General features: G+C 39.5%; 3 protein-coding genes across 3 annotated transcripts; 2 read left to right on the top strand and 1 right to left on the bottom strand.

Moving 5' to 3' along the window:
• Positions 1-10,928: 10,928 nt before the first annotated feature.
• Positions 10,929-11,992, top strand: LOC118800854 (olfactory receptor 1-like). The gene has a single exon (XM_036561004.1). The coding sequence runs from the start codon at positions 10,946-10,948 to the stop codon at positions 11,990-11,992; it is 1,047 nt and encodes a 348-aa protein (XP_036416897.1). The 5' UTR covers positions 10,929-10,945.
• Positions 11,993-15,911: 3,919 nt separating this feature from the next.
• LOC118800895 (cytochrome c oxidase assembly factor 4 homolog, mitochondrial) lies at positions 15,912-16,467 on the bottom strand. Its single transcript, XM_036561058.1, has one exon. It carries the CDS (start codon positions 16,459-16,461, stop codon positions 16,207-16,209), a length of 255 nt encoding a protein of 84 aa, XP_036416951.1. The 5' UTR covers positions 16,462-16,467; the 3' UTR covers positions 15,912-16,206.
• Positions 16,468-23,603: 7,136 nt separating this feature from the next.
• LOC118800869 (olfactory receptor 1-like) lies at positions 23,604-24,614 on the top strand. Its single transcript, XM_036561031.1, has one exon. It carries the CDS (start codon positions 23,604-23,606, stop codon positions 24,612-24,614), a length of 1,011 nt encoding a protein of 336 aa, XP_036416924.1.
• The last annotated feature ends 413 nt before the right edge of the window (positions 24,615-25,027 follow it).

Here is a 25,027-nt window from a genome sequence, read left to right on the forward strand (position 1 = left end):
TTGACTTCCTCCAACTGCTGCTCTGACGCCACTCGATCCTGGCTTATAGCCATGGCTTGCTGCTGGGCAATACACCGGTCAGAGCCAGAGTCCCTTGCCCCCCCAAAAATTATCCTCTGGTGGGAGACCAGCTCCCTCCCCATCCAGGATGGTGGAGATGTGGGCCGAGAGCAAGGTGGCCGAGAGAAACGGCTGAAGCTGGCGAAGCAAACATTAACCCTCCTGAAGCCTAAACTCATTCTCCTCAATGAGCTTCTTTTGTACTTTGAACAAGCTCGCTACAATCATTTTGAACAGTATGGTCTTCTGTCACATGTGTAGTGAGCAAGGTGCCTGGATATATGTGCAAGCAGACTTTGAATAACCACAACAAACTAGCAAAATACAAAGTACAAGGTAACAAATTACAAGGTCTAAACAAAGCAAACAAAACACGAGGTAGGCACGCAAACACGACATGTAACAAAATGACAAGTAGACCAGACAAACACTGACTGAAAAAAGGCTTGGTAAAGGCTACAACAAATAGGGAACACCTGGGAGTGGAAGGAGACAGAGACTACAGACAGGTGAGGATACTAATAAGGAAGGTGGGGAAAGGGCGGAGCACAAGAAACAAAACAAAAACACAAGCACATGGCTAAAGAGCACATGGCTACAACACAGGGCAAGAAAACAGATGAAGACAGGGACAGAGGAGACCATGACACACCCATTATGTTGGGATATATTTCTTGTACAGACTCATAGTCATGATCTTTAAAATTATATTATATGCTAACAACACACATTATTTTTTACAATAACTATGTTCAAAACAAGCACTGAATTAAAATTCTTGTGTCACAGCATATTGAGCATTTAAAGCTTTTCCCAACATTTCTAAATGAATTGTGGATTGTGTATGATTGAAGGTCTGGAAGGATAAAGTCCCTCAAATTCCAGGAAAAAATATTGCATTTCTACTTTGCCTTTATATGGTCCTACACAATGGGACCACCTTCAGGTATGTACCAGCTTGGCTGAATCCTTGTCTTTGAGAAATCTTAGAATACTGATTACATGTTATTCCTGTGAAAAAGATTGAAACACACACACACACACACACATTATCTAAGGCGCTTATCCTCCTGGGTTGTGGGGGGTGCTAGAGCCTATCCCAGCGGTCACTGGCCGGAAGGCAGGAAACACCCTGGACAGGTTGCCAGTTCATCGCAGGGCACTATCACTGAACACTGTAGGTTAGACTTTGTATCAAAAAATGCAAAGGACAGTGTTATTGTGGAAGAATTCATTTATAGGTAGATGTGAATATATTTTATTTTCGGAATAACTTATAACTCACCCAAACCATCACATCATCATATCTTTTATGATTTTATAATAGGGTTTGGTCTAAAATGCATTATTAGGTCTTTTTCTATTATTAATCACCAAAGAAAACTTTTTTGGTGGCATCTGCCATTATTTTACCATCATAAATATTACATTTCAGAACTCAGAAGGTAGGTTCAGGGTTACAGGTGATTTTGGATAGTAAATAAATTGCTATATTAATATTGTAGACATTGCGATACCTGGTTCTTAATACCAGCACTGTAAAAAAAAATCAGAGTTAGTAAGTTTCTCTACAGTGAAACATTCCACATCAAATCACTCCAAATAACTTCTGTCATGCCTCGGGCGGATTTAGACTACGTTTCCCAGAATGCCATGGGAAATCACATGGTTGAGCAACTTTTCGCGGACTCCATTGCCCACAATCCCTCGGGAGATCACATGACTTTGGATAATTGTTCACGCACCTATCAGCGCTCACAGTCACCAGAATACTAACAATGAACACCTGTGTTTGTAGTCATATGACTCATGTAGAATAGTATATTAGCCCGGGCTTTAGTTAGGGTCTTTGTGAAGTATTGCTTCTTTCGAACATACTGAGCGGTTTTTCTGATCTGTCTGTGTTTGCCTGTTGTGACCCACTTTTGTTGAACTGACCTTGATTTTTGCCTAATCCCTTTGTACCTTTGCTGATTGTGATTTGGATCTGACTGTGCTTGGAAAATCGCTTTTATAGTCTTGAATTGGCTACAGCTAGTTGGGCCCAGATACACCGCCTTTCATATGAACAATTTCTAACAGATTTTAAGATGGTGTTTGATCCCTACGAAGGGAAAGTCAGCAGGGAATTATTGGTGAACTTGCGTCAGGGGAATCGCTCAGTAGTTGATTATTCATTGGAATTTCATACCTTAGCCGCAAGCAGTGGCTGGAACGAGGCAGCACTCTTAGTTATGTTTCGCCAGGGACTACACACGGACATATTAAGCGAATTGGCGAGTACGGATGATAATTTAACACTGGATCAACTTATCACGCTTGCCATCAAGCTCGACCATCTGATCCACCATCAGAACAAGACCAAGGGTGACAGGACTCCCAGAAGAGCACCAGCTAGACTAAGGTTGGGACCAGAAAACAATGAAACTTCTGAACCCATGCAGTGTGACTCCTCCCGGTTATCACGTGAAGAACGTCAGCGTCGTTTTTGACAACAATGTTTTTATGTTACCAGTCACTATATACTGTCATCCCCAATCTCTTGTCATTTCAGCCTTGATCGATTCGGGAGCCGTGGGGAATTTCATCCACACCCGGATGGTCGAGCAGCTACAAGCTCCAGTAAAAAGTCCAGAGAACCAGCTTAAGTTGGCAGCGTCGGATGGAGGACCAGTGGGTGTTGGCATGATTTCCCAAGTCACGGAGCCCTTGGAAGTGCAAACAAGTGCCCTACACCTGGAGACCTTATCCTTTTTAGTTTTGGAACATTCCGAATTTGAACTCATCCTAGGACTCCCATGGCTTGAAAAACATAACTTGATCATATCCTGGTCTGAGCACACCATAACTAGATGGTCTGACTATTGCAAGCACTCCTGCCTCCACACTCCTATTTTAACTCTTGGTTCGACCTCTGTAGAGAGCCCTAAGGCCGAAGCCACTTTTGAAATCCCTCCTGAATATCTTGACTTGAAAGAAGTCTTTAACAAACACAATGCCACTAGATTGCCCCCTCATAGACCGTATGACTGTGCAATTGACCTAGCAGAAAACCCTATTTTCCCCAAGGCAAGAATTTATCCCCTCACTCAAGAGGAGCAGAATGCTCTTGATGTCTATATTCAAGAAGCCCTCAGCCAAGGCTTCATCTGTCCCTCCACATCACCCATAGCCTCAAGTTTTTTCTTTATTAAGAAAAAAGACTGGGGCCTTCGTCCTTGTATTGATTATAGGGCCCTTAATCAGATTTCCAAATCCTACCCTTACCCACTTCCCCTAGTCCCTGTGGCCCTAGAACAACTCCAAGGAGCTAGATATTTTACTAAATTAGACTTACGAAGCGCCTACAATCTCATCAGAGTAAAAGAGGGAGATGAGTGGAAGACTGCCTTTTTGACCACCAGGGGGCACTATGAATACAGAGTGTTGTATTCTGTATACTGGTGTATTCCCCCAATTTCGAAAGCCATGTCAGACACATTAGAGCAGTACTGCAACAACTGTTACAGAATAATCTGTATCTGAAAGGGGAAAAATTTGAGTTTCACTTACAGACCGTGACCTTCTTAGGGTATGTCATAAGTCAACAGGGGGTGGTGATGGACGACCAGAAAGTTGATGCAGTTATTCAATGGCCTGCCCCAAAGACGGTAAAAGATGTACAAAGGTTTTTGGGCTTTGCTTATTTCTACCACAGGTTTTTAGCACCATTGCAGCACCCCTTACATCTTTGTTAAAAGGAAGCCCTAAGAGAATTAACTGGAATCCACAGGCAGATAGGGCCTTCCAGAACCTCAAGGAGGCATTCACCTCTGCTCCCATTCTGAAGCATCCTGACCCCCAACAACCCTTTGTAGTAGAGGTGGATGCCTCAGAAACTGGAGTAGGAGTGATTCTGTCGCAAAGAACTGGATCCCCCCAAAAATTGCACCCCATAGCTTTCTATTCCCATAAGTTATCACCTGCAGAGAAGAACTATGGGATAGAAGATAGAGAGCTACTGGCAGTGAAATTAGCATTGGAAGAATGGAGGCACTGGCTGAAAGGAGCGAATCACCCCTTTTCTGTAATTACAGACCACAAGAATCTTGAATACCTCCGTAATGCCAAAAGGTTAAATGCACGCCAAGCCTGATGGTCTCTGTTTTTTCCAGATTCTAATTCAGTATCACATATAGACCTGGGTCCCATAACACGAAAGCTGAGAGGGAGAATACACCCCCCGCAGAAACAGCACAACCAGAATGCATTCTGCCTCCTGAAGTGATCATTTCATCAATTAGATGGGAGATCGACGAGGAAACTGAATGCGCCAATAGTGCTCTGGAGATCCCTACTCAGTGCCCCCCTGAGAAATTGTTTGTTCCATTAGACTTTTACTCGCAACTTATCACATGGGCACATTCCTCTCTAACATAGGGTCATCTGGGAGAGACACGAACGCACAAACTCCTCGCACAAAGGTATTGGTGGGAATCGATGAGTAAAGATATACATGCATTGGTTTCTTCATGTTCAATTTGTTCTCAGTGTTAAACGCCTAAGGCACTTCCTGCTGGTAAACTCATGCCATTACCAGTACCACTCCGACCCTGGTCCCACATAGCCATTGATTTTATAACTGACTTGCCAGAATCCCAAGGATTCACCACCATTCTGACAGTGGTGGATCTATTTTCACGAGGTGTACGATTTGTTCCGTTCTCCACATTCCCTAGTGCATTTCAAACTGCCGAGACTTTATTCCAACAAGTATTTCGTTACTTTGGCATCCCCGAAGACACTGTATCTGACAGAGGACCCCACGTCGCAAGTCTGGGCTGCATTTTTTGAACATTTAGCGGTCTCTGTCAGCCTGACTTCCGGGTATCACCCACAACCAAATGCACAATGCGAAAGAGTGAACCAAGAACTGGGTCAATTTCTGAGGGTGTTCTCTTAATGACAACCCATCGGACTGGGCTAGATATTTGGTTTGGGCAGAAATGGCACAAAACTCTCTAACCAGTTCTGTTACAGACATGACACGATTCCAATGTTTCTTAGGATACCAGCCACCGCTAGCCCCTTGGACTGGTGTACAGACGGACATCCCCGCTGTCGATGAATGGATGACTAGGAGCGAGCAAGTATGGGAGCAGGCTCATCAGCGAATAGAAGCCGTACTCCAGAAGCACAAGGAACAAGCAGACCATCATCGAGGACTACCCCCGTGTATCAAACTGGGGATAGAGTCTGGCTGTCCATGAAGGACTTCCAACATCCCGAGGGAAGTTGCAAAAAATTACAGCCCAAATATATTGGGCCTTTTAAAATAGTAAAACGTGTCATTGATGTTACCTACAGATTAGACTTACCCCCTCGCTTTAGAGTTTTGTGATCATTTCATGTGTCTCTTCTAAAACCTGCCATTACAGGACTTTTGGACGAGGTTATGCCTGACGTCACGCCACCCCCACCGGAGGTGATAGATCGGGCACTTGTCTATGCTGTCCGTAGGCTGCTGGACTCCAGGAGACGTGGGGGACAGCTGCAATACCTGGTGGACTGGGAGGGGTATGGTCCGGAAGAACAATGCTGGGTGTCTGCCGAGGACGTGTTGGACCTGGCTCTAATAGCGAATTTTCACAGTCGCTACCCGCAGAAACTCACTCCCCGTCCCAGAGGTCGTCCACAGAAGCAGCCGTCCTGCTCCCTGCCCACACGTATGGGGTCGTCTCAGCCAGAGGGTTCGTCGGTCCAGCGCCTCGGCAGTTCTGGTTCCGCCCCTGTTCAGAGATCCAGTGGGGCACATGGTGGTCGTCCTGGCAGATCTCGGTTCAAGACCCGCCCAGACTCTTTGGGGGGGGGGATTCGGGAGGATTCAGACTATGTTTCCCAGAATGCCATGGGAAATCACGTGGATGAGCAACTTTTCTCAGACTCGGAGTCCAGAGAGGACTCCATTGCCCACAATCCCTCGGGAGATCACATGACTTTGGACAATCGTTCACGCACCTATCACTCACAGTCACCAGAATACTAACAATGAACACCTGTGTTTGTAGTCATATGACTCATGTAGAATAGTATATTAGCCTGGGCTTTAGTTAGGGTCTTTGCAAGGTATTGCTTCTTTCAAACATACTGAGCGATTTTTCTGATCTGTCTGCGTTTGCCTGTTGTGACCCACTTTTGTTGAACTGACCTTTGTACCTTTGCTGATTGTGATTTGGATCTGTGTTTTGACCTGTTGCCTGCTTTTTGACGATGATTTTGGTTTACCCCCTTGGTTTTTGTCTGCCCAGTGTTATGATCACTTCTGTGATCTTTTGCTGCCTTTTGATTAAGACCCACACTTGTTTTTTGACCACACCTTTGTCACACGTTAATAAAACCCTGTTGGCATTTTTTATCCGCGAGCATCTGAATTCTGTTGCATCGTCACAACTTTGATTGCATCTCAATAATTGAAATATGCAGAAATGAAAAAAAAAAAACATTTTCCCCTGTGAAATTAAAGGTTTTATATTAAATTTAATAGATATCTGTACTTAAATAGATATATGTAGTGTTGAAACAGATCACATGTGAGCATGCTAAGTTGACAACTTTTTTTCTAAAAAGGAGCTCACTCTTATATATGGGAAGACAATTGATCTGACAGAAAAGAATTCATTTGACTAGTGTTCTGCTAAAACCAGTTCTTCAGCAGTTAAAAAACCTTGATTATAAATTATCCTCAATGATAAATCTTGATTCACAGTGTTGAGCAATGACCAATGCTAATAGAACCCAAAAGACTGAACTAATATGCCAGTCTTGGTCCATGTTTCAGAATATTTGTACCATAAATAGTCATAGATGCTGCTGGCATATAGTGGGCAATAACTGGACAACAGGATTGTGCAACCACACTGCTAAAAAATTGCCACTGCCGTTATGCTGTTAAAACTCAAAAAACATGAAAACCTGTACTTCTTGTCTCATGTTAGGGTGTACATTTTATCTCAATATTTATCTATTCTTATTCTATATTATCAGTTCTTCCAAATGCCGAATGCCAGGATAATACACTATTACACAATAGTGTAATAGTGTATAGTCTAATACACAATTATCATCAAATTAGTACCATAAGATTCAGAAGACACAGATCCTCAATAAATCCTCAATCATCAAAAACATTTTGACTGTTCCACTGAGTGTATTGAGAATCAATCAATTAATTACTGCAACCATGGCATTGCTAGTTTGATTTGCTATAACTCAACAGTCATTGGTCAGATCATTTCCAAACTTTAAGAATTTTTACATATTTAGACTCTAATGGTGTATGCCAAGTTTGGTCCAGATTGGCGTTTAGGGGGCGCTTTAGCACTCAAAAACACTTAGAAATCAACTAAAATGCTATTACAATGTTATTACAAGGTCCACATATAAACAGTTGGTGCCATGTGACTCAGTTCACTCACATGAACAACTTTCTAATTACATGTTATGTCAAAAATTGCACTGCTTGTCTTTTATTTTGGCTTATTCATTCAAAGATTTCACTATACAAAGGCTTATTATACAAAGGTCAAAAGGTCATTCTGACCAAAACTTAGTGAACGTCTTTGGATATGGTCCCTGATCAAGAATGATACCATACTGTGGCCTTTTCACTAATTCTGACCTACTTTCACTGAGCTCCTCACACCAATAGGGCCTCTTATGAGTGCATTGGGCCTCATTATGGCCTACATCAAATCAATGGCTTAAATACAGAACCAATCCACTGTGGAAGTGCTACTATGTGACAAATGCTGCCATTAGTCATGTAGTTTTGACATCTATGACGACAACCTCTTGAATGTTCTACAAAGCAGTGTAGATCAGTACATATTAATGTAAAGCTATAATGTGTTTACAGACCTCTGATCGTTGTTTATGGCAACTGAAGGCCTTTTGATGAACTGACTTCCTATCAGTTCTAATCACTCTGCCTATGAATAAGACCCACAGCTTGAGGCCTTTTTAGGTCTAATGGACTAAACCAAAAGCTTGAGGCCTTTTAGGCCTAATGAGCTAAACCAAAAGCTTGAGGCCTTTTAGGCCTAATGAGCTAAACCAAAAGCTTGAGGCCTTTTTAGGCCTAATGAGCTAAACCTGCAGGAGGGCCCGTACTGCTGTTGCATGCTTGAACCCGCTCATTGCCGCTCACGGCTATATTTTTATCTATTTCTGTGGCCATAGAAAACCTGCATCTCCCAACTCACAATAGCGTCTACACTTAATATTTCTTATTGTTATCATTGCAGCACTGACATCATTTGGTTATTGGCTATTGTATGTTCTCAACAAAAAACATTGTAAATTGTACAGTAAAAGCAGGCATGGTGTAAAATAAAATGACTTGCGTTGGGCTTAACTGAACATTGTATGTGCAAAGTCTCCATTAGGAATGCTGTGCATCAACAGTAAACTGGAAATAAACTCAATGTACTTTTGGGACATTTATTAAATCACCATCAAATGATGTCTGCAATGTTGCAAGATTGATGTTCCTTTGATGCTGAAAAAAGCAAACATGATGTCATCTATATTTTATTTTTGAAAAGACAAATCATTGCCAAAAATATTGGGCCAGAGTCATGAGATTCATCTACATACTGTTATTAAAAAAAAAAGTGATAGACATCAATAAAACATTCAAGCTGATGTCTGAATTGTTCTGGAGAATATCTGTAGTTTCATTTGAGGGACACAGAATGAAATAATATCAATGCTGAATTGTCCAAGATGTATTTAATTAAAGTGATAAGCTGCAGTTTTGGTAAATCAATCATTAATTTCACGTGAATAGTGAGTGTGTATTGCCATCTCATCACGTTACATTCAGTGCTCCAGCTCCGCTCATACATCTGGCCCAAAGTGCTTATCACAGCATGTAAACCATTGGTAAACCTCAAAAACAGGAAGGCCATATCAGAGTTTCCCAAAAAATATCTAAAAAGGCCTGTGCAGTTGTGGAACAACTGTTATGAACAGACGAGACTAAAATCAACCTGTTCCAGAAAGATGTATAGAGAGGAGAATGGACAAGGGAAGGAGCTGCTTATCGTGCATGTTAGTGTTATGGTGTGGGCATGAATGGCTGCCAGTAGAACTGGTTTCTTTGTATTTATTGATGATGTGACTGCTGACAAAAGCAGTAGGATGGATTCTGAAGTGTATAGGGCTGTATTATCTGCTCAGATTAAGCGAAAATGCTTCAAAACACATTGAAAGGAACTTCACAATGCAGATGAACAGTGACCCAAATCACGCTGTGGAAGCAACCCAAGACTTTTTTTGGGGCAAAAAAGTAGAATGTTCGGCAATGGCCAAGTCAATCACCAGATCTCAAACCACTCTTGCATGCATTTCATTTACTGAAGGCGAAATTGAAAGTAAGATGCCCCAAGAACAAGCAGGAACTGAAGGCAGCTGAAGTAAAGCAAGGCCTGGCAGAGCATCACCAGGGAGGACACCCAGCATCTGGTAATGTCTGTAAGTTACAGACTTCAGTATAACACCAATTATTAAAAATGACAATTTAACGTATTGTGGTGTCTGCCATAGGCTCTGCATGGCCGTGAGGAAGTGGCTCTTGGAGCATGCCATACTCCTGGTTAAAAAGGTAGATTAGTTGGGACTGCTGTGATTTTTGTTGCTGGGTGGTTTAGTTTGTAGTTAATTAGTGTAATTGTAACCAAGAATGGTGGGATACAGTGTGCTGGAGGTGTTTACCCTCCTCAGATATTGTTTATAGAAGGAGTGCTGGGCTGGGCATTTCTTGCTGCCTGTTGAATATAAATGAAAAACATTTGCCTGAAGGCATGTTTTCTGTGTCTTATTCTACACTTCGTCTACAGTACGATTATGTTAATTTGTGAATATCCTGTAAAACTAAAGGCCTGAACATATTTATTAGTTAATTTCAACTCCAATATGCTGTAGTAGAAACTAAAACAACGATAACTTTGTCTAAAACACAGTCTAAAAATGTGATTATAGCTAGCCAGCCTAGCATAGAAGTTCCTGACCACCAAGCTGTTGCAGAGCCAAAAAAAGAGCAACACACAGGTAAGTCCCATGTTGTATTTTTACACTGTCATACAAGCACTTAAATTGTGGAATGGCTTGTTAATTATCTCATGAGTTGAATCAGGTGTTTTGGGGGCAGTGTTTTGCTAAATGTGCAAACCAGAGGGTACTCCATGACCAGTGTTGGTGACCACTGCACTAACAAATATTAAACACAAAACAGAAATGTGATCTTGTATAGGCATTCACAAGCAACTTCATGAGCAAACATTTTTATTGTGATAGGTTTCAATTAAATAGATTATATTAGGCCTAGAACACAACTGAAGTCAACACAGATAGATTGATAGTTATCTAATGTTACCCCAAACATTCACAAGTAACTTTATCCTGGAGCTTCTAAAACAACAACAATGCCTCCGAATTCTGATTGGACAGTGATTTCCTTTCAGTTACAATTCCCACCCACTTTTACTGGAAATGCAATAAAATTTCTGATAATGGTCAGGCTGACTGCTTAATTTGATACCTGTCTCAGTTCATTACAAAGGAGACAGTAGAGATCTATGCAGAGACTTGTCTTTCTTTGTTTCTTTGGAGTTCTACTGAGGAGCAGTGCTGTAGGGAATGATACCACCAGAGACCAAACACAAATATAAGTGATCTTCACAGATATGCTGGCATTCTTTCTCAAAGGCAGAAGGTACAGTATCAATAGTGCAAATGATACACAAGAATGGTGATTTCATTCCTCTGTACTGTATTGCAATGATGTTATTTACCCATGTATTGAAACAATAAATCAATATAAGGTGTGCCAGTAAAAATCAAATTAATGCAAACTATTCCTTCTAACAGGTTTTGTGGAAGCCAGATGTCTGCAGGCTTGACGTCCATGCAGTCAGTTTCATCACCAAATGCAACATTTATTCGTCCCTCCAGCTTTTACATCATTGGACTTTACAATGTCCCACATGCAAAGTACTTCTATGTGTTTCTGTGCTTTGTGTATATAGTGACTGTGTTGGGGAATTTGTTTATAATGGGCACCATATACCTGGCACGCAGCTTACACACTGCTAAGTATATAGCTGTCTTCAACTTGGCCTTGTCTGATCTGTGTGGAAGCTCTGCTCTCATTCCAAAGCTTCTGGACATGTTTCTGTTTGAGAATCAGTACATATCTTATGAAGCCTGTCTAGCAAACATGTTTTTTGTTTATGTCTTTATGACCCTGCAGTCTCTTACTCTGCTTGCTATGGCCTATGACAGGCTGATTGCTATATGTTTTCCATTAAGGTATCATGCAATTGTCACCAACACTGCAATGACTTTGATTATCTGTGCTATGTGGATTCTCTCTCTGAGTGTCATTGCTCTGATGGTAGCTCTAGTTACCAGATTGTCCTTCTGTAGATCCACTACAGTTGACAGCTATTTCTGTGATCATGGCCTCTATTACTTAGCCTGTAATGATTACTCCATGAATTCCATTATTGGCAATGTCTGTACTGCTGTACTGCTTTACATTCCATTGATATTAATAGCTCTCTCATATGTTTGTATTGGTTTTGCATTACAGAAGATCTCACATGGAGCTGAGCAAATCAAAGCTATGAAAACCTGCACCTCTCACGTCATATTAGTGGCCATGTTTTATCTACCAATTATTAGTGTTTATACTGCAGCCTTTACAACTCCTATAAGTGCAAATATCAGAATAATCAATACTGCTTTGACACAAACCATTCCACCCATGTTAAACCCCATCATATATACACTAAAAACAGAGGAGGTATTACAGTGTATTAAAGTGATCTACAAACAAACCAGGGTGAACTCTGCAGTGGAAAGAACCATGAAAAAGACTGCAAGGAATTGACACAAAAAATGACACACTAACTGAAAAAAATGGCCTTTTGAGAGAAATAATTATGGGATTTTTAGTTGTGTTTAATTATTACTGTTTCAATTATTAAAATAAGTCAAGTTTAGCCTGCCCATGGATTTGGGCAAGATACATTTCAGAATTATTTTTTATTTTCATGTTTCTATTACATTTCATTGTATGTAACAGTACAATTATTTCATTCTATATATACATATATGATACTAACAGCAAAATCATTCATTTTTAAGTTGTCTTGCGCTTTCTTTTAGGTTTCTAATTATTCAATTGAAAGCTGTGAGGAATCCACCTGTGACAAGTTTTGCAAAGAGCAGAAGGGGAAGTTAGCACTAGCAGTTTTTGTGCTTCTTTTTGGAAAAAAAACTCCACCAGGTTTAATGATTCCTAATCAGCCCATGTAAACATTAGCAACATTTGCAAGTGTCTTGAACACTACAACTAAGTGACAATAAGGGTACTCGTCCATTTTCAAGGTCTTTTGGCAAACATCAGTGATGAAAATGCAGATCATGTTACAAATAACAGTGAATTAATATTTATCTTTGAGTGGATTCTTTTTTATGAGCAAAACTGTCCGACTGTTCAACTCAAGTGGCACAGAATTTTCCTTCTGCTTCCTTCACCAGTGCCTCTCCACCTGAATGTGTCTACAACACAGGACATGAGTTAAACTATTAACCAATCACGAATTTCAAATAAATTTCAAATAAATCCTCTTCTCAAGTAGGCTACTCTCATAAACATATTTTATTTATTTATTGATTGATTGATTGATTGATTGCTACTCCCTATTGAAAAAGCTAATAACAGCAGTTAATAATCTTCCTTCTATATCATTCGGACAAAACTATGTGAACACATCAAGACAGACAATCTCATCTTATCTTAGTCAGTTCTTAGTTAGTGCTGCTGGCTATCCCACAATCCCACAATCCCTGGTGCATTTTTTTGCTACTCACCATAGAAAATGAATGGGGGCGAAATTTTGAATGACAAATTCCGTTAAGGATGACCTGTTTTTTTTATTTGTGCACATGGCAATCCAGTACAAACTGGATATACTTAATTTACATGCATATTGATATATATGATATATAAACAAAAACATCACGTTCCATTTAAAAAAATATACATGTGCTTTTGTTTTATTTTACTGACAAGTAGCATAGTAAGTCAGCTGCAGTACAACTGCAGTGTTATTGTAGTACAAATGCAGCAAACTGGATCAGTTGTTAGTATTGCAGAAGTAGTGCCATTTGTCATTTTTCACAACTCAACCATTGATTGTGCCTAGATTCTATTCTTACGTATTAACAAATCCCAAATAAGAAAATGTTGGTGACAGTCACAATCTTTGTGAAAACTGCATGAGTTTTAAGAAGATATTTCTTTGTAAGAATGGTTGATGAATGAGGCCCAATGCTAGTTTCTCTCTTCACTGTGTGTAGCCTAGGCAGCATAAGCACAAGGGTCCAATTTCATTGCTGTTTGTTATGAATATGTTTGTCATTTACTGGGGGGCATGAACAGCTATGATGATAAATAGTTAACAATATGCGTTAACTACTGTATGTCAGAATATGTCTGGTCAGAATGTAGAGACAGGAATCTTCATCAATTGCTTCTTTAATGAAAGTTAACCACAGATTCAGCAGGTTTGCTTACTGTTTGTGTGTGAACATGTAGAAGAGTGTAGTCGCTAAAACAAGGAAAGAACAATGGACCTCATTCACCAACCAATGTTTTCTTATTTGGAATTTGTTTTCAGGTAAAAACAGAGTTTACACACTCAAGAGCACAAAGGTGTGCACAATTCTGTAGTTTAAGAACACGTCATGAATCTGATGTAGACTTTTCCTTAGGACCTTTCTCAAGAACAAATTTAAGAAAAAAACTTGATGTTCAGTATACACTTATCACTAAGGATGGTAGAAAAGACTGAAACAATCCTTAATCTTTCGATTGTTTTTGAACCCTTGTATGGAAGACTGAGGTTTTAAAATAGTTTGAGGCAGAGGTTCACTGCATCACCATATGTTGAACTCAGTTTGCTCCTATTAGACTTACATGTGTGTCTGCTGCTTCTCCATACAATAGCCTTGTCTCAAAGTCAAAGGTGCCACTGGGGTAGCCAACACCTTGCTATTACTGTTTTACCTTGCTATCAAGTTTTCAGTGCTAGATCACACACCAGCCTCAGCCTTGGTAGCATAAACATTAAATCACCCATTATGTTGGATTTCTTGTACAGGTTCATAGTCGTGATTTTTGCAACATTTCTAAATGGATTGTGGATTGTGGATGATTGAAGGTCTGAAAGGAGTGAGTCCCTAAGGTCCTACAAAATGGGACCACCTTTAGGTATGTACCAGCTTGGCTGAATCCTTGTCTTTGAAAAATCTTAGAATACTGATTACATGTTATTCCTGTAGAAAATATGGAAACACACACGCATAAACACACATCTAAGCCGCTTATCCTCCTGGGTCGCAGGGGATGCTGGAGCCTATCCCAGCGGTCACTGGCCGAAGGCAGGAAACACCCTGGACATGTCACCAGCCCATCGCAGGGCACTATCACTGAACACTGTAGGTTAGACTTTGTATCAAAAAATGCAAAGGATAGATTTATTGTGGAAGAATTCAGTTATAGATAGATGTGAATGTTTTTTATATTCAGAATAATTTAGAACTCACCCAAACCATCTTTTATGATTTTATAATAAGGTTTGGTCTAAAATGCATTATTAGGTCTTTTTCTATTAGTCACCAAAGAAAACTTTTAAACTTTTAAGGTGGCATCTGTTGGTAAAAACATCAAATCCCTCCAAATAAGTTTGATTACATCTCAATGATTGAAATATGCAGAAATAAAAATAGGTATTTTTCCCCTGTAAAATTGAAGGTTTTATATTAAATTATACAGATATCTGTAATTAAATAGATATATGTAGTGTTGAAACAGATCACATGTGAGCATGGTAAATGTGAAGTTTTTTATTTAAAATTCTTTATTTTATTAATATTTTTATTAATGTCAGTGGCTGCCTTTTCAGGCATTTACAAGGGTTCTATTCTAAAAAGGAGCTCACTCTTATATATGAGCTAAGCCAATTGATCTGATGGAAAGGAATTCACTTGACTAGTGCTCTGCTAAAAACCAGTTCTTCAGCATTTAAAAAACCTTGATCATAAAATATCCTCAATGATAAACCTTCATTCACAGTGTTGAACAATGACCAATGCTAATAGAACCCAAAAGACTGAACTAATATGCCGGGCCTGGTCAATGTTTTAGAATATGTGTACCATAAACATTAAACTGAATAGATGTCATAGATGCTGCTGGCAAATAGTGGGCAATAACCAGACAACAGGATTGTGCAACCACACCGCTAAAAATTGCCACTGCCCTGGTCAGTGACAAGACTTGATCAAAAAAGCTGTTTCCATTTTTTACAGTGGTTAAAAGGATGCTGTTAAAACACAAAAAACATGAAAACCTGCACTTCTTGTCTCATGCTAGGGTGTATATTTCATCTCATTATTCTATCGATTCTTCCTAATGCCAGGATAATACACTCTGCTCTCTCACAAACTATTTACGTAGGTTAGTCCCACTGCTCAAGTTTAGCATTGGGCGAAATAGTTTTTATGACGTTTTAGAAATTTGATGTTATGTGGATCTTCTCTTCGGTTACTGCTGCTCTGATCCTCTCTTTCTTGCTGTTTGACAGTCCTTCTTCTTACATAATTTCATCTATTTCTGTGGCCATAGAAAACCTGCATCTCCCAGCTCACATTAGGGTCCACACTTAATATTTCTTAGTGTTAACATTGCAGCTCTGACATCATTTGGTTATTGGCTATTGTATGTTCTCAACAACAACAGATTGTAAATTGTCTACATTTTATTTTTGAAAAGTGAGGCAAATCATTGCCAAAAATATTGGGCCAGTCATATATACTGTTATTAAAACATACTGTTATTTAAAAAAGTGATGGACAACAATAGAACATTCAAGCTGGCATCTGAATTGTTCTGGAGAATAACTGTAGTTTCATTTGAGGACACAGAATAAAACAATATCATTGCTGAATTGTCCAAGATTTATTCATTGACACTTCACAACATGATGTCGCATCCATTTCCCAACTGGAGACTGTCAGAGGACTTTTTTTCCTTTTTCAGGCTGATTCTGTATCTGAAGCTCTTTTCCTTAGCAGCTGCTCTTTATGGGCATTCTGGAATGACATCATGCAGTCTTTAAAGTCCTTAACCTGTTTCTGGCATTTTCTCCAATCTTGGTGTTCTGCCATGCAATCCTGGATTGCATAGTGCAGTGCAGCGCAGCCAGTCCTGCTGATCATCTGCTCCACTGGATCATTTTCATCTTCGGGTCTACTGCGGTCATGGGGTGAGGGTGAAGGAGAAGATGCCATTTTGGTTCAGATCTAGGCAGGAGATAGGGGAACAAATTGGTAATGCTTTCACTGAGAGGTCCAAAAGATTTACTTCAAAGCTGATGATGGTATTGTCCAACAGATACTGTATAAAACATTTTATTGTACATATGAATGCTTCATTAACATGCCAAACAGCTGATGATTTCGCATTTACACTTATTTAACAGTCGCTCATGGTATTAGAGCAACAAAATACAAAAAGAAGTCACATATGCATGCAAGGTTATAGCGATAGGCATTATATTCGTGAAAAACAGTCATATAGGTGTCAACCCATACGAATAAGGGCCCCCCTTTACCAGTAATTATGTACTGTTCATATTTGTTTTCCAGTCTAAAAGGTAATCTGACCACACTCTGTGTGATGTGGTAGCAACGCAGCTACAACAGTCGTCGTCATGCGCACACAGTGCACAGATAAAACAGGTAGCGTCTCCCATGAGAGTTGGGCTGTAATAAAACATTACAGTTGCTGTATCTAAGTTGTGTACCTGTCATAAGAAGGCATTAGCAAAAATACATTTTCAGCTAGCTGCAGCATTAGAACACAGCCTGACTGTGTGCGCTCTCTCTTTCTGGCTGTTACTGTTTCAGTACGTGTACTGTGAGAGAGAATTTTTAAACTGTCTAACCCCAAAGTAAAAATAAAATTCTGATTCTGTATTAAGTAATTAGTCTGACTACCAGAGAAACATAGTACAGAAGATCAAAACAGCATACAGTGGTCTGTTTTTGTTTTTTGTTGTGTTTTGTTTTTGTTTGTTTTTTTTTGTGCTGTTAATTATTTCAATAGTAGATATTGTCCCATACCGGTTTTAGTAAATATATATAGTTTGGAGGCGATAAACATAAGGGTTGGTTACTGTCTCCCTAGGTTGACATTTAGAGGTGAATGGGTTGGGAGGAATCTTAACCTAACCTTTTTTCTAGGCTTAAACTCTTGGAAACCAGCCCAAAAGTACTTTCCACAAATGTCAGAAATGTTCACCAAAACATTACGTTATGTTCCTTATCCTTGTGACCGGGCTGTTCACTTAGAACAGACCAGACTTTACATCAACTATCAAGCTAACCTAACTAGGGTTACTAGTAACGAACCTCCTAGGTCAACACAAGACATATTTTCGCTCACAGCGCCCTTTTCACTTCTAACTACAGTCAGACAGCTGCCTTACCAACACAGCTAAACTAACGAACTTCCAAACAAAATCATTGTGAGCAAAAAATAATCAACAGAACAACATCCGAAGATCTGAATATACCACAGAAAATGCTTTTGTACTTACAAGAAGATTAGCTAGCTAGTCATACTTTTACATATATGTTGACTATCGGTTCCAGGATTGTCAGGCGTTGCGAGGGGAAGAATTTCAAGGGAGGACAGGAAGTTCGGAGGCATTAACGCGCCCACAGCCAGTGAACTTGTAGAGAGCAAAATCATAGTTTATAAATGCTTAAACATTTTCAATTTAAAAGAATAACATAAAACATTTTAACACCGCTGTTACATTTTTAAGAGCTTTTAAACTCGAGTTATAGGAGTTTAAAACCGCGCCTCATGTATGTCCATGAGGTCAGTGAGCGCGAACAGCCAATGAGCTGTTCTGCTCGCCAATCAATCATCACTCTCTAGCAGTAAAGCCCGCCTTCTGCTGCCCAAAACCCGTTTGCTGTAGAAAAAAGGAAATATATAGGTTAGGTAAGATTTCTTTTTTTAGTGAAATACATCCTTCTATTTTCTAAAATTAAAGAAACGTTCTGGGAAAGTAATTAGAAACTATTTTAACTTTTCGTTTTTAGCCGTTGAGCTCCATTTACTCCCATTCATTGAGGACTCACTCTGCTGTTTAGCAGTCCTGTTTTTGATATAACGGGAGGAATAGGAAGTGGCCAGACTGCTCATAAACCGGCTCTGAGGCGGATACGCTAGATGGCAGTGTTGCAGCTTTCATGAACCGTGCAGGGTTTAATAGACTTAATATAACTGCTACGTCTAAACATTGTCAAGAAAAACAGCACACTTTTAAGGAAAATGCATTCTATTGTAATGAAGAAGTTTTTAAATTATTATTATTATTATTATTATTATTATTATTATTGATGCACGCACACACTGCAAGAGATTAAGGTTTTTCAGTCTTGTCCTGCTTAAACGTGAATGAAAGGAGAAGGATATGTATCTTAACCAGTTCCAGAGGGATGCGAAATAACAATAGAATGATAAAATTGTCATTATTGATGGTGTGGATCAATACAAACTCCCAAAGAGAGGAATAATGATCTGGGTATGCTACTTTGTCTTTCATTCCCAAACTTTATCACAGCTGGTTTGTGGCCAAGTTATTTATGTATGTATATATGTATGTATGTAACAAATGTTAATTGTCACCTCAGCTGTTACTAGTTAAACAAACAAAACTGAAAACTTGAAACGAATGGTAGTTAAACATCATTAACTGCTCTGAAACAGAAATTAGAAATCTAGTGTCTCTGGGTAATTATATGTTTTATTCACAACTTAACAAGAATTTGAACTAGCTTATTATTTGTCTTACCTCCAAACTCTCAAATGTATTTGGGTCTTTCATGCTTGCATTTCATACATGTTTTGCAGCATTTCTATAGCTGACTGTCAATAACTGAAAGGGGCAGGTGTATCATCTCCAGCCTTTAGAGTGCCATCTCTACTCAACTAATGGGTGGACCCAGGTAAATTGGGCTTACTATGAACATTTTAGCATAAACCTCTAACTGGTTTAGGAACGTTATGTTGGGGTTCAAAGGGGAACAGAAATATGAAAATACTGATTCTGCTCAGGGCACATCAATTTCTTTTTATTGCATTTTGAGCCCTGATTTAACCAGCCTGAAGTATAAAGAATTGTGATAAAACATACTCTATGAACTGAAAAGAGCGCAACATAGAACAACCTACATCTGAATCTTTTTATCAGGCAGAATTCTCTGTCCACATAATAAAGTTTACTGCTGTGCTTGCCGATTTAATACTGAACTTTTCTTGAAAGATCCTACTGTGTCATACCCCCATGCAGCAGTGTTGTATGAATTACTTGCCAAATTCATGATCACCCTGCAAAATGCTGGTGTGACATCATCCACCTACTTACACTGACTACAGATGAAAACCATACTATGAAAAGGTAGAAGAAGGCAGACAGACACCTCCTCTGACAAATCTTTGTGATAGTTCCTTAACACCTTAAAATCACAGGCTTATTACATACTTAGTTCAGTGACTACAGGAACTTCAAAAGCTATTCTTAAGTTATAGAAGTATGTAAAAAACCTTGGGCCTGCCGATGGACCATGTCCATCTAAGAGGTTAAGTTCTTCAATACCTCCTCCTGCTCCTGGTCAAACTTGACCCTTTTACTGAACTGCCCATTTCTATATAACCCTCCATTTTACCATCCAGCTCAGGCCTCTGTTTTGATTCTTCTTGGAGGGCTGTGTTACAGTGTCTCCGCTATATGTTCATGGAATATTCAATTTTGGTATTGACAGATCAAAATGATGAATTGTAATGCATATTCTTGCTCACTGAAATCTGAATTAATGGAGACAAATACATATTCTTTAAAATAAAGATCTGAAAAAAATGTGAAAATTTGTAAAAGGTCACCAAATTTGAAGCAGCAGGTGTAAAGTGCCTCACCTAAGGTAAACCTAGTCAGTCGTGGGATTTGAACCCACAACCTTCAGGTTGAGGATTTACTTCTTCTACCACTAGGCTACCGGCCATAACTAATACAGCAGCTGATTTTTTTTTGTTTGTTTCTTCTTCTTCAGAAATACATGGACAAAGATTTTTCACAACACTTATTTTGTGTAGTTATTAAGAGTCATTACCAAAATAACCTGACATAATGCAGTTTAAATATAAAATTGCATTGCAATAAACTTTGGGATTTCCACACTATAGTGTTATGAACAAAAACAAACATCTGTCATTGTGGCATGCGCCCGGCCCCCGAGCGAGGACAAAGCCTTGCGAGGACAGCGGGGAGAGAAGGAGAACCATGACTGAGTGGTGGACGGCGCAAGTCCCCGCCTCCTGGGCACGGCCTCCGGTCCCAGCAGCTGCCACTGTACTTTGCCTTGCATTCAATCCCAGAGATCAAGCCATGGAGCGGGGGCGGTGACGGGGATGTGTGAGCAACGAGCTGTCTTGCCCTCTCTGCCTTCTGGGCGCCTTTAAAAAGAGAAGAGAGGTAAAGGGAGAGAGAAGAGCAGGAGACAACGAACAACTCACGAGCTGAAAAGCTTAACTTAAGAGAAAAAGACTGAAAGGTAACCACAGAGAGGGTCGTGTTTCGTTTGTTGTGTTTGTTGAGTGTAAAAATAAAGAGACATCGCTGCTGTAACCCTCAACCCGTAGTCTGTAAAGCATTAAAGTAATCACATCCAATTCAAGCACAATGGCTAGATATTCAAAAGATGAAAATCCATCTTAGTACAACTGAGCTGAACAGCGAAGATAGCATCTAAACCACCCCCTCATTTGTCCTGTCTTGCTGGCTGAAAGAACTTCGTTCTTTCAGAAATCGTTGATTAAAAGTCAAAGTCAAAGTTTAATTATATAGCATTGTCACAAAGCAGCTTTACAGAAAAATCTGGGTCCAAGCCCCCATAAGCAAGCCAATGGCAGCAGTGGCAAGGAAAAACTCCCTAAGAGCAAGAAGAAGAAACCTTGAGAGGAACCAAGATTGAAAAGGGGAACCCATCCTCCTCTGGTCGACACCGGATAGCAAACAGCATTAGTATAAACTATTAAAATACAGAAATGGGGAAAAACAGAAGCAATGGTTATAATTAGAGTTTGAGTCTGTGCAGCAGCAGCAGCAGTATCATCAGAAGGCTGGTGAGCAGTGGGCACCCGATCAAGGCAGAAAAAGCAACAGCATCAGACGCACAGGATGGGCAGCTGTTTAACTCGGCAAGGAAAAAGAAAACACACAGAGAGTCAGTTCTGTAAAGAGTGACAGTTTACACGGTTAACAGAGAGCAGTAGAGACTCTGGCAGATCTAGTTATTACAGCCTAACTAAAAGGGAGAGCCAGTAGGTAACAGAGACATGAGGGCACCCTGAAATGTCAGCAAACCTAAGTGAACGTGTGAGCACAGCGGGACGACAGCACCAACACTCCCAGTTTACCGTAATACTCTAAGTCCATGAAGCCCTAGATCTGCACCTTTTGACTAACAGGAAAAACTAATTACCAAAGGCTTGACTAAACAAGTAGGTTTTTAGCCTAGACTTAAAGACTGAGGCTGTGTCTGAGTCCTGAACACTGACTGGAAGATTACTCCAAAGCTGGGGGGCTTTATATGAGAAAGACTCTTGTTTGTGAAGGATCTTACATTTAAAAGTGCCATATTAACATTTGTGTCTAATTTCGTATGGGTCCAGGGTTTTACTAAGGTTGGATTAGAATAGTTTACCACCCAGATTGTTAATAACCTTTTTCTTCTGCTACTGATCAAAGCAGGAATAGAGTCTGGGGCAGATTTCACAATCCAGCTTTCAGGGGGCGAGTCTGCACAATTGTCAGCTTGGTTGGTGAGAATTAAGGCCCAGTCCCATTTCTTATTTTTACCCCTACCCCTTGTTTTCAAGTGTCATCTTGCCCCTCGGAACTGATTCACAACGGGTAGTGGTTGAAATCTTCCCCTATGAAATGGGACCCTCAAATACATTACTCAATTAATAGGCTACTAGCGGTGCTCTGTAGGCAACCCTGCCAGTCTGCAGTGATAGCAGAGGAGGGTAGCTAAAGTTCAGCAACCTCGCTGCTGGGCTTTAGTTAAATTTAGGGCATCATATGCTTTCAAAGAGGGGAGATGTAAAAATGATTCATTATCGCTCATCTCTAATTCTTTCGTGATATAAAGCTGAAGTCGGTTTTTTTCGCCAGCTGCTCTTTCGATTTTTCCTGTTCCACGTTAAATGGAGCAACAGTATTATTCTGGCGCTTCAGATGTCAGTACTTCTGGACTATTTAAGGTGGAATGGAAAATTTAGCTAGTTAGCTACCGAGACATTAGCATAGTACGAGTGATTTTTTATGCTTGTTATGAAGAAAAGGACCGTAATACATCAAAACGACATTAAACTAAGATAAAACAATGGTTATTGTAATTTGTTAATGAGAAAATATTCACATTTGTGGCTTTCTTTGGTCGCTTGCGCAGCCATCTTGCTGGTTTTTCTTTTTTTCTCATAACACTCAGTTTGGAGTGTGCCTCTGAAGAACCTCCATTTGAAGGGCAATGTAGCCCTAACACTTAACCTTACCCCTCTATCTGAACAAAAATCGGGACACCCTAACCCTAGACATGAACACAAAACAGAGGGCTAAGGGCTAAGTGGTAGGGGCAAGGGGTGAAATGGGATTGGGCCTAAGTCTCAGCAGCAATGGCTACTGCAGTTGTTGATGAAATGCATCTGAGTCATGCTGTGGTGGCTGAGAGAGCCTTGTAGAAAATATTTGATGAAATCATATTTGATCCAAAAGGATTTGGGAGCAGACTATCCTCCTTAAAAAGTTCCTTCTGTGTTTTTAAAGCTCTAAATGATCTCATTTAAGCTCTAGCATATCTCACATATCTCTCAAAATGTCTGTCTGTTTATGTTCCAACATGTGATCTTAGATCTGCAAATATTGGCCTCCTGTAAAATACAGAAAACATGAAGATGCCTCTTGCAGTTGTAATGCTTCAACTTTGATACTCAGTTCCCTAGTTACAAGTTTCTTTGTTCTTGTCACATAATATCCATTAAACACACCTGAGACACATTATTTTGGAGAAGTGCTACAGGGAATGATCTCACCATCGACACAGTATAAATCTGATTCCATAATGATGTGTTCATGTACAGTTTTATCTGCAGAAGGTAGAGTTTTAAACCATAATGTATTCTTTTGATGTTATTATTACAGTATTAGTAATAATTTTCTGTAGTTTGTGTGTGGATTCTTTTGCAATTAACATGCTTGCTTAGAAGTACAGTGTGTGCTGTGATTTTGTTATAATTTTTATTATTATTATATTACAAACCATTAACACAAACCATTCTTTTTTACATCTAAAGGCAGATGGCAGCTAATGTAAGCTCCATGCAGTCAGTTTCCACAACAAATGCAACATTTGTTCGTCCTTCTGCATTTTACATCAATGGATTTCATAATATTCCACATGCAAAATACTACTATATGTTTCTGTGTTTTGTCTACGCTGTGACTGTTTTGGGGAATTCTTTTATAATGGGCATCATATACCTGGCACGTACTCTACACACAGCAAAGTACATAGCTGTCTTCAACTTGGCCTTGTCTGATCTGGGTGGAAGCTCTGCTATTATTCCAAAGCTTGTGGACATGTTTCTGTTTGAGAATCAGTACATATCTTATGAAGACTGTCTGGCTAATATGTTTTTTGTTTTTTTCTTTTTGGCCCTGCAGTCTTTTAGTCTGCTTGCTCTGGCTTATGACAGAGTGGTTGCTATATGTTTTCCTCTGAGGTATCACGCTATTGTGACCAAAGCGGCAATGACTATGATTATTGGTGTTATGTGGATTGTCTCTGTGTTCATCTTTGTTCTTTTTGTAGCTCTAGTTACCAGACTGTCCTTCTGTAGATCTGTTGTTGTTGACAGTTATTTCTGTGATAATGGTCCCATCTTTAGACTAGCATGTAATGATAACTCTGTGAACAGGATAATGGGGCTTGTCTGTATTGCTGTAGTGATTTACATTCCATTGGCATTAATAACTTTATCTTATTTTGTTATTGGTTTTGCTTTGCTTAAGATGTCGCATGGGTTTGAAAGAATCAAAGCTATGAAAACGTGCACTGCCCACCTCATATTAGTGGCCATAGGTTATCTACCAATTTCAAGTATTTATGTTGCAGCTTATATAATACCTATAAATCCAAATGTCCGGATCTTCAATACTGCCCTGACACAAACCATTCCACCAATGCTAAATCCCATCATTTATGCTCTCAATACAGAGGAAGTCATGCAGTCAATTAAAGCACTCTGCAGACGTGCCAAAGTGAACAATGTATTAGAAAGAGTCGTTAAAAATACTTTTACAAACTGAAATTTCTATGAATTCAAAACATTATTCAGCTTGTTATGTTTTGATAATCGTTGTTGAATTGTAAGTTTGCATTACATCCTTGTGGCGTGTGAAAACACTGATAAAACTGTAAGGCAGAAAAATATAGTTTAAAAAAAATCAGTGACCCCTTTGAAATGATCTGGATGTCTGTATGATTTGGTTTGATTTAAATCTGATCTGATCTGTATCATAACAACAAATAAAGCTATCTCTTACATACAGCACATTCTACACTGTCATAACTCAAACAAATGGTTTGAATAATGAAGATTACTGATGGAAAAAGTGTGAATCTATTTTGCCTAAAGGATCAACAACACAGTGGTTCAAGGACCTTTAAGGTCCCATTAAAATGCTGTGGTATAAGCTATAGCAGGGCATATAATTCTTTT

Source organism: Colossoma macropomum, unplaced genomic scaffold (genome assembly GCF_904425465.1).
Source record: "Colossoma macropomum unplaced genomic scaffold, Colossoma_macropomum, whole genome shotgun sequence".
NCBI classification, from domain to species: domain Eukaryota; kingdom Metazoa; phylum Chordata; class Actinopteri; order Characiformes; family Serrasalmidae; genus Colossoma; species Colossoma macropomum.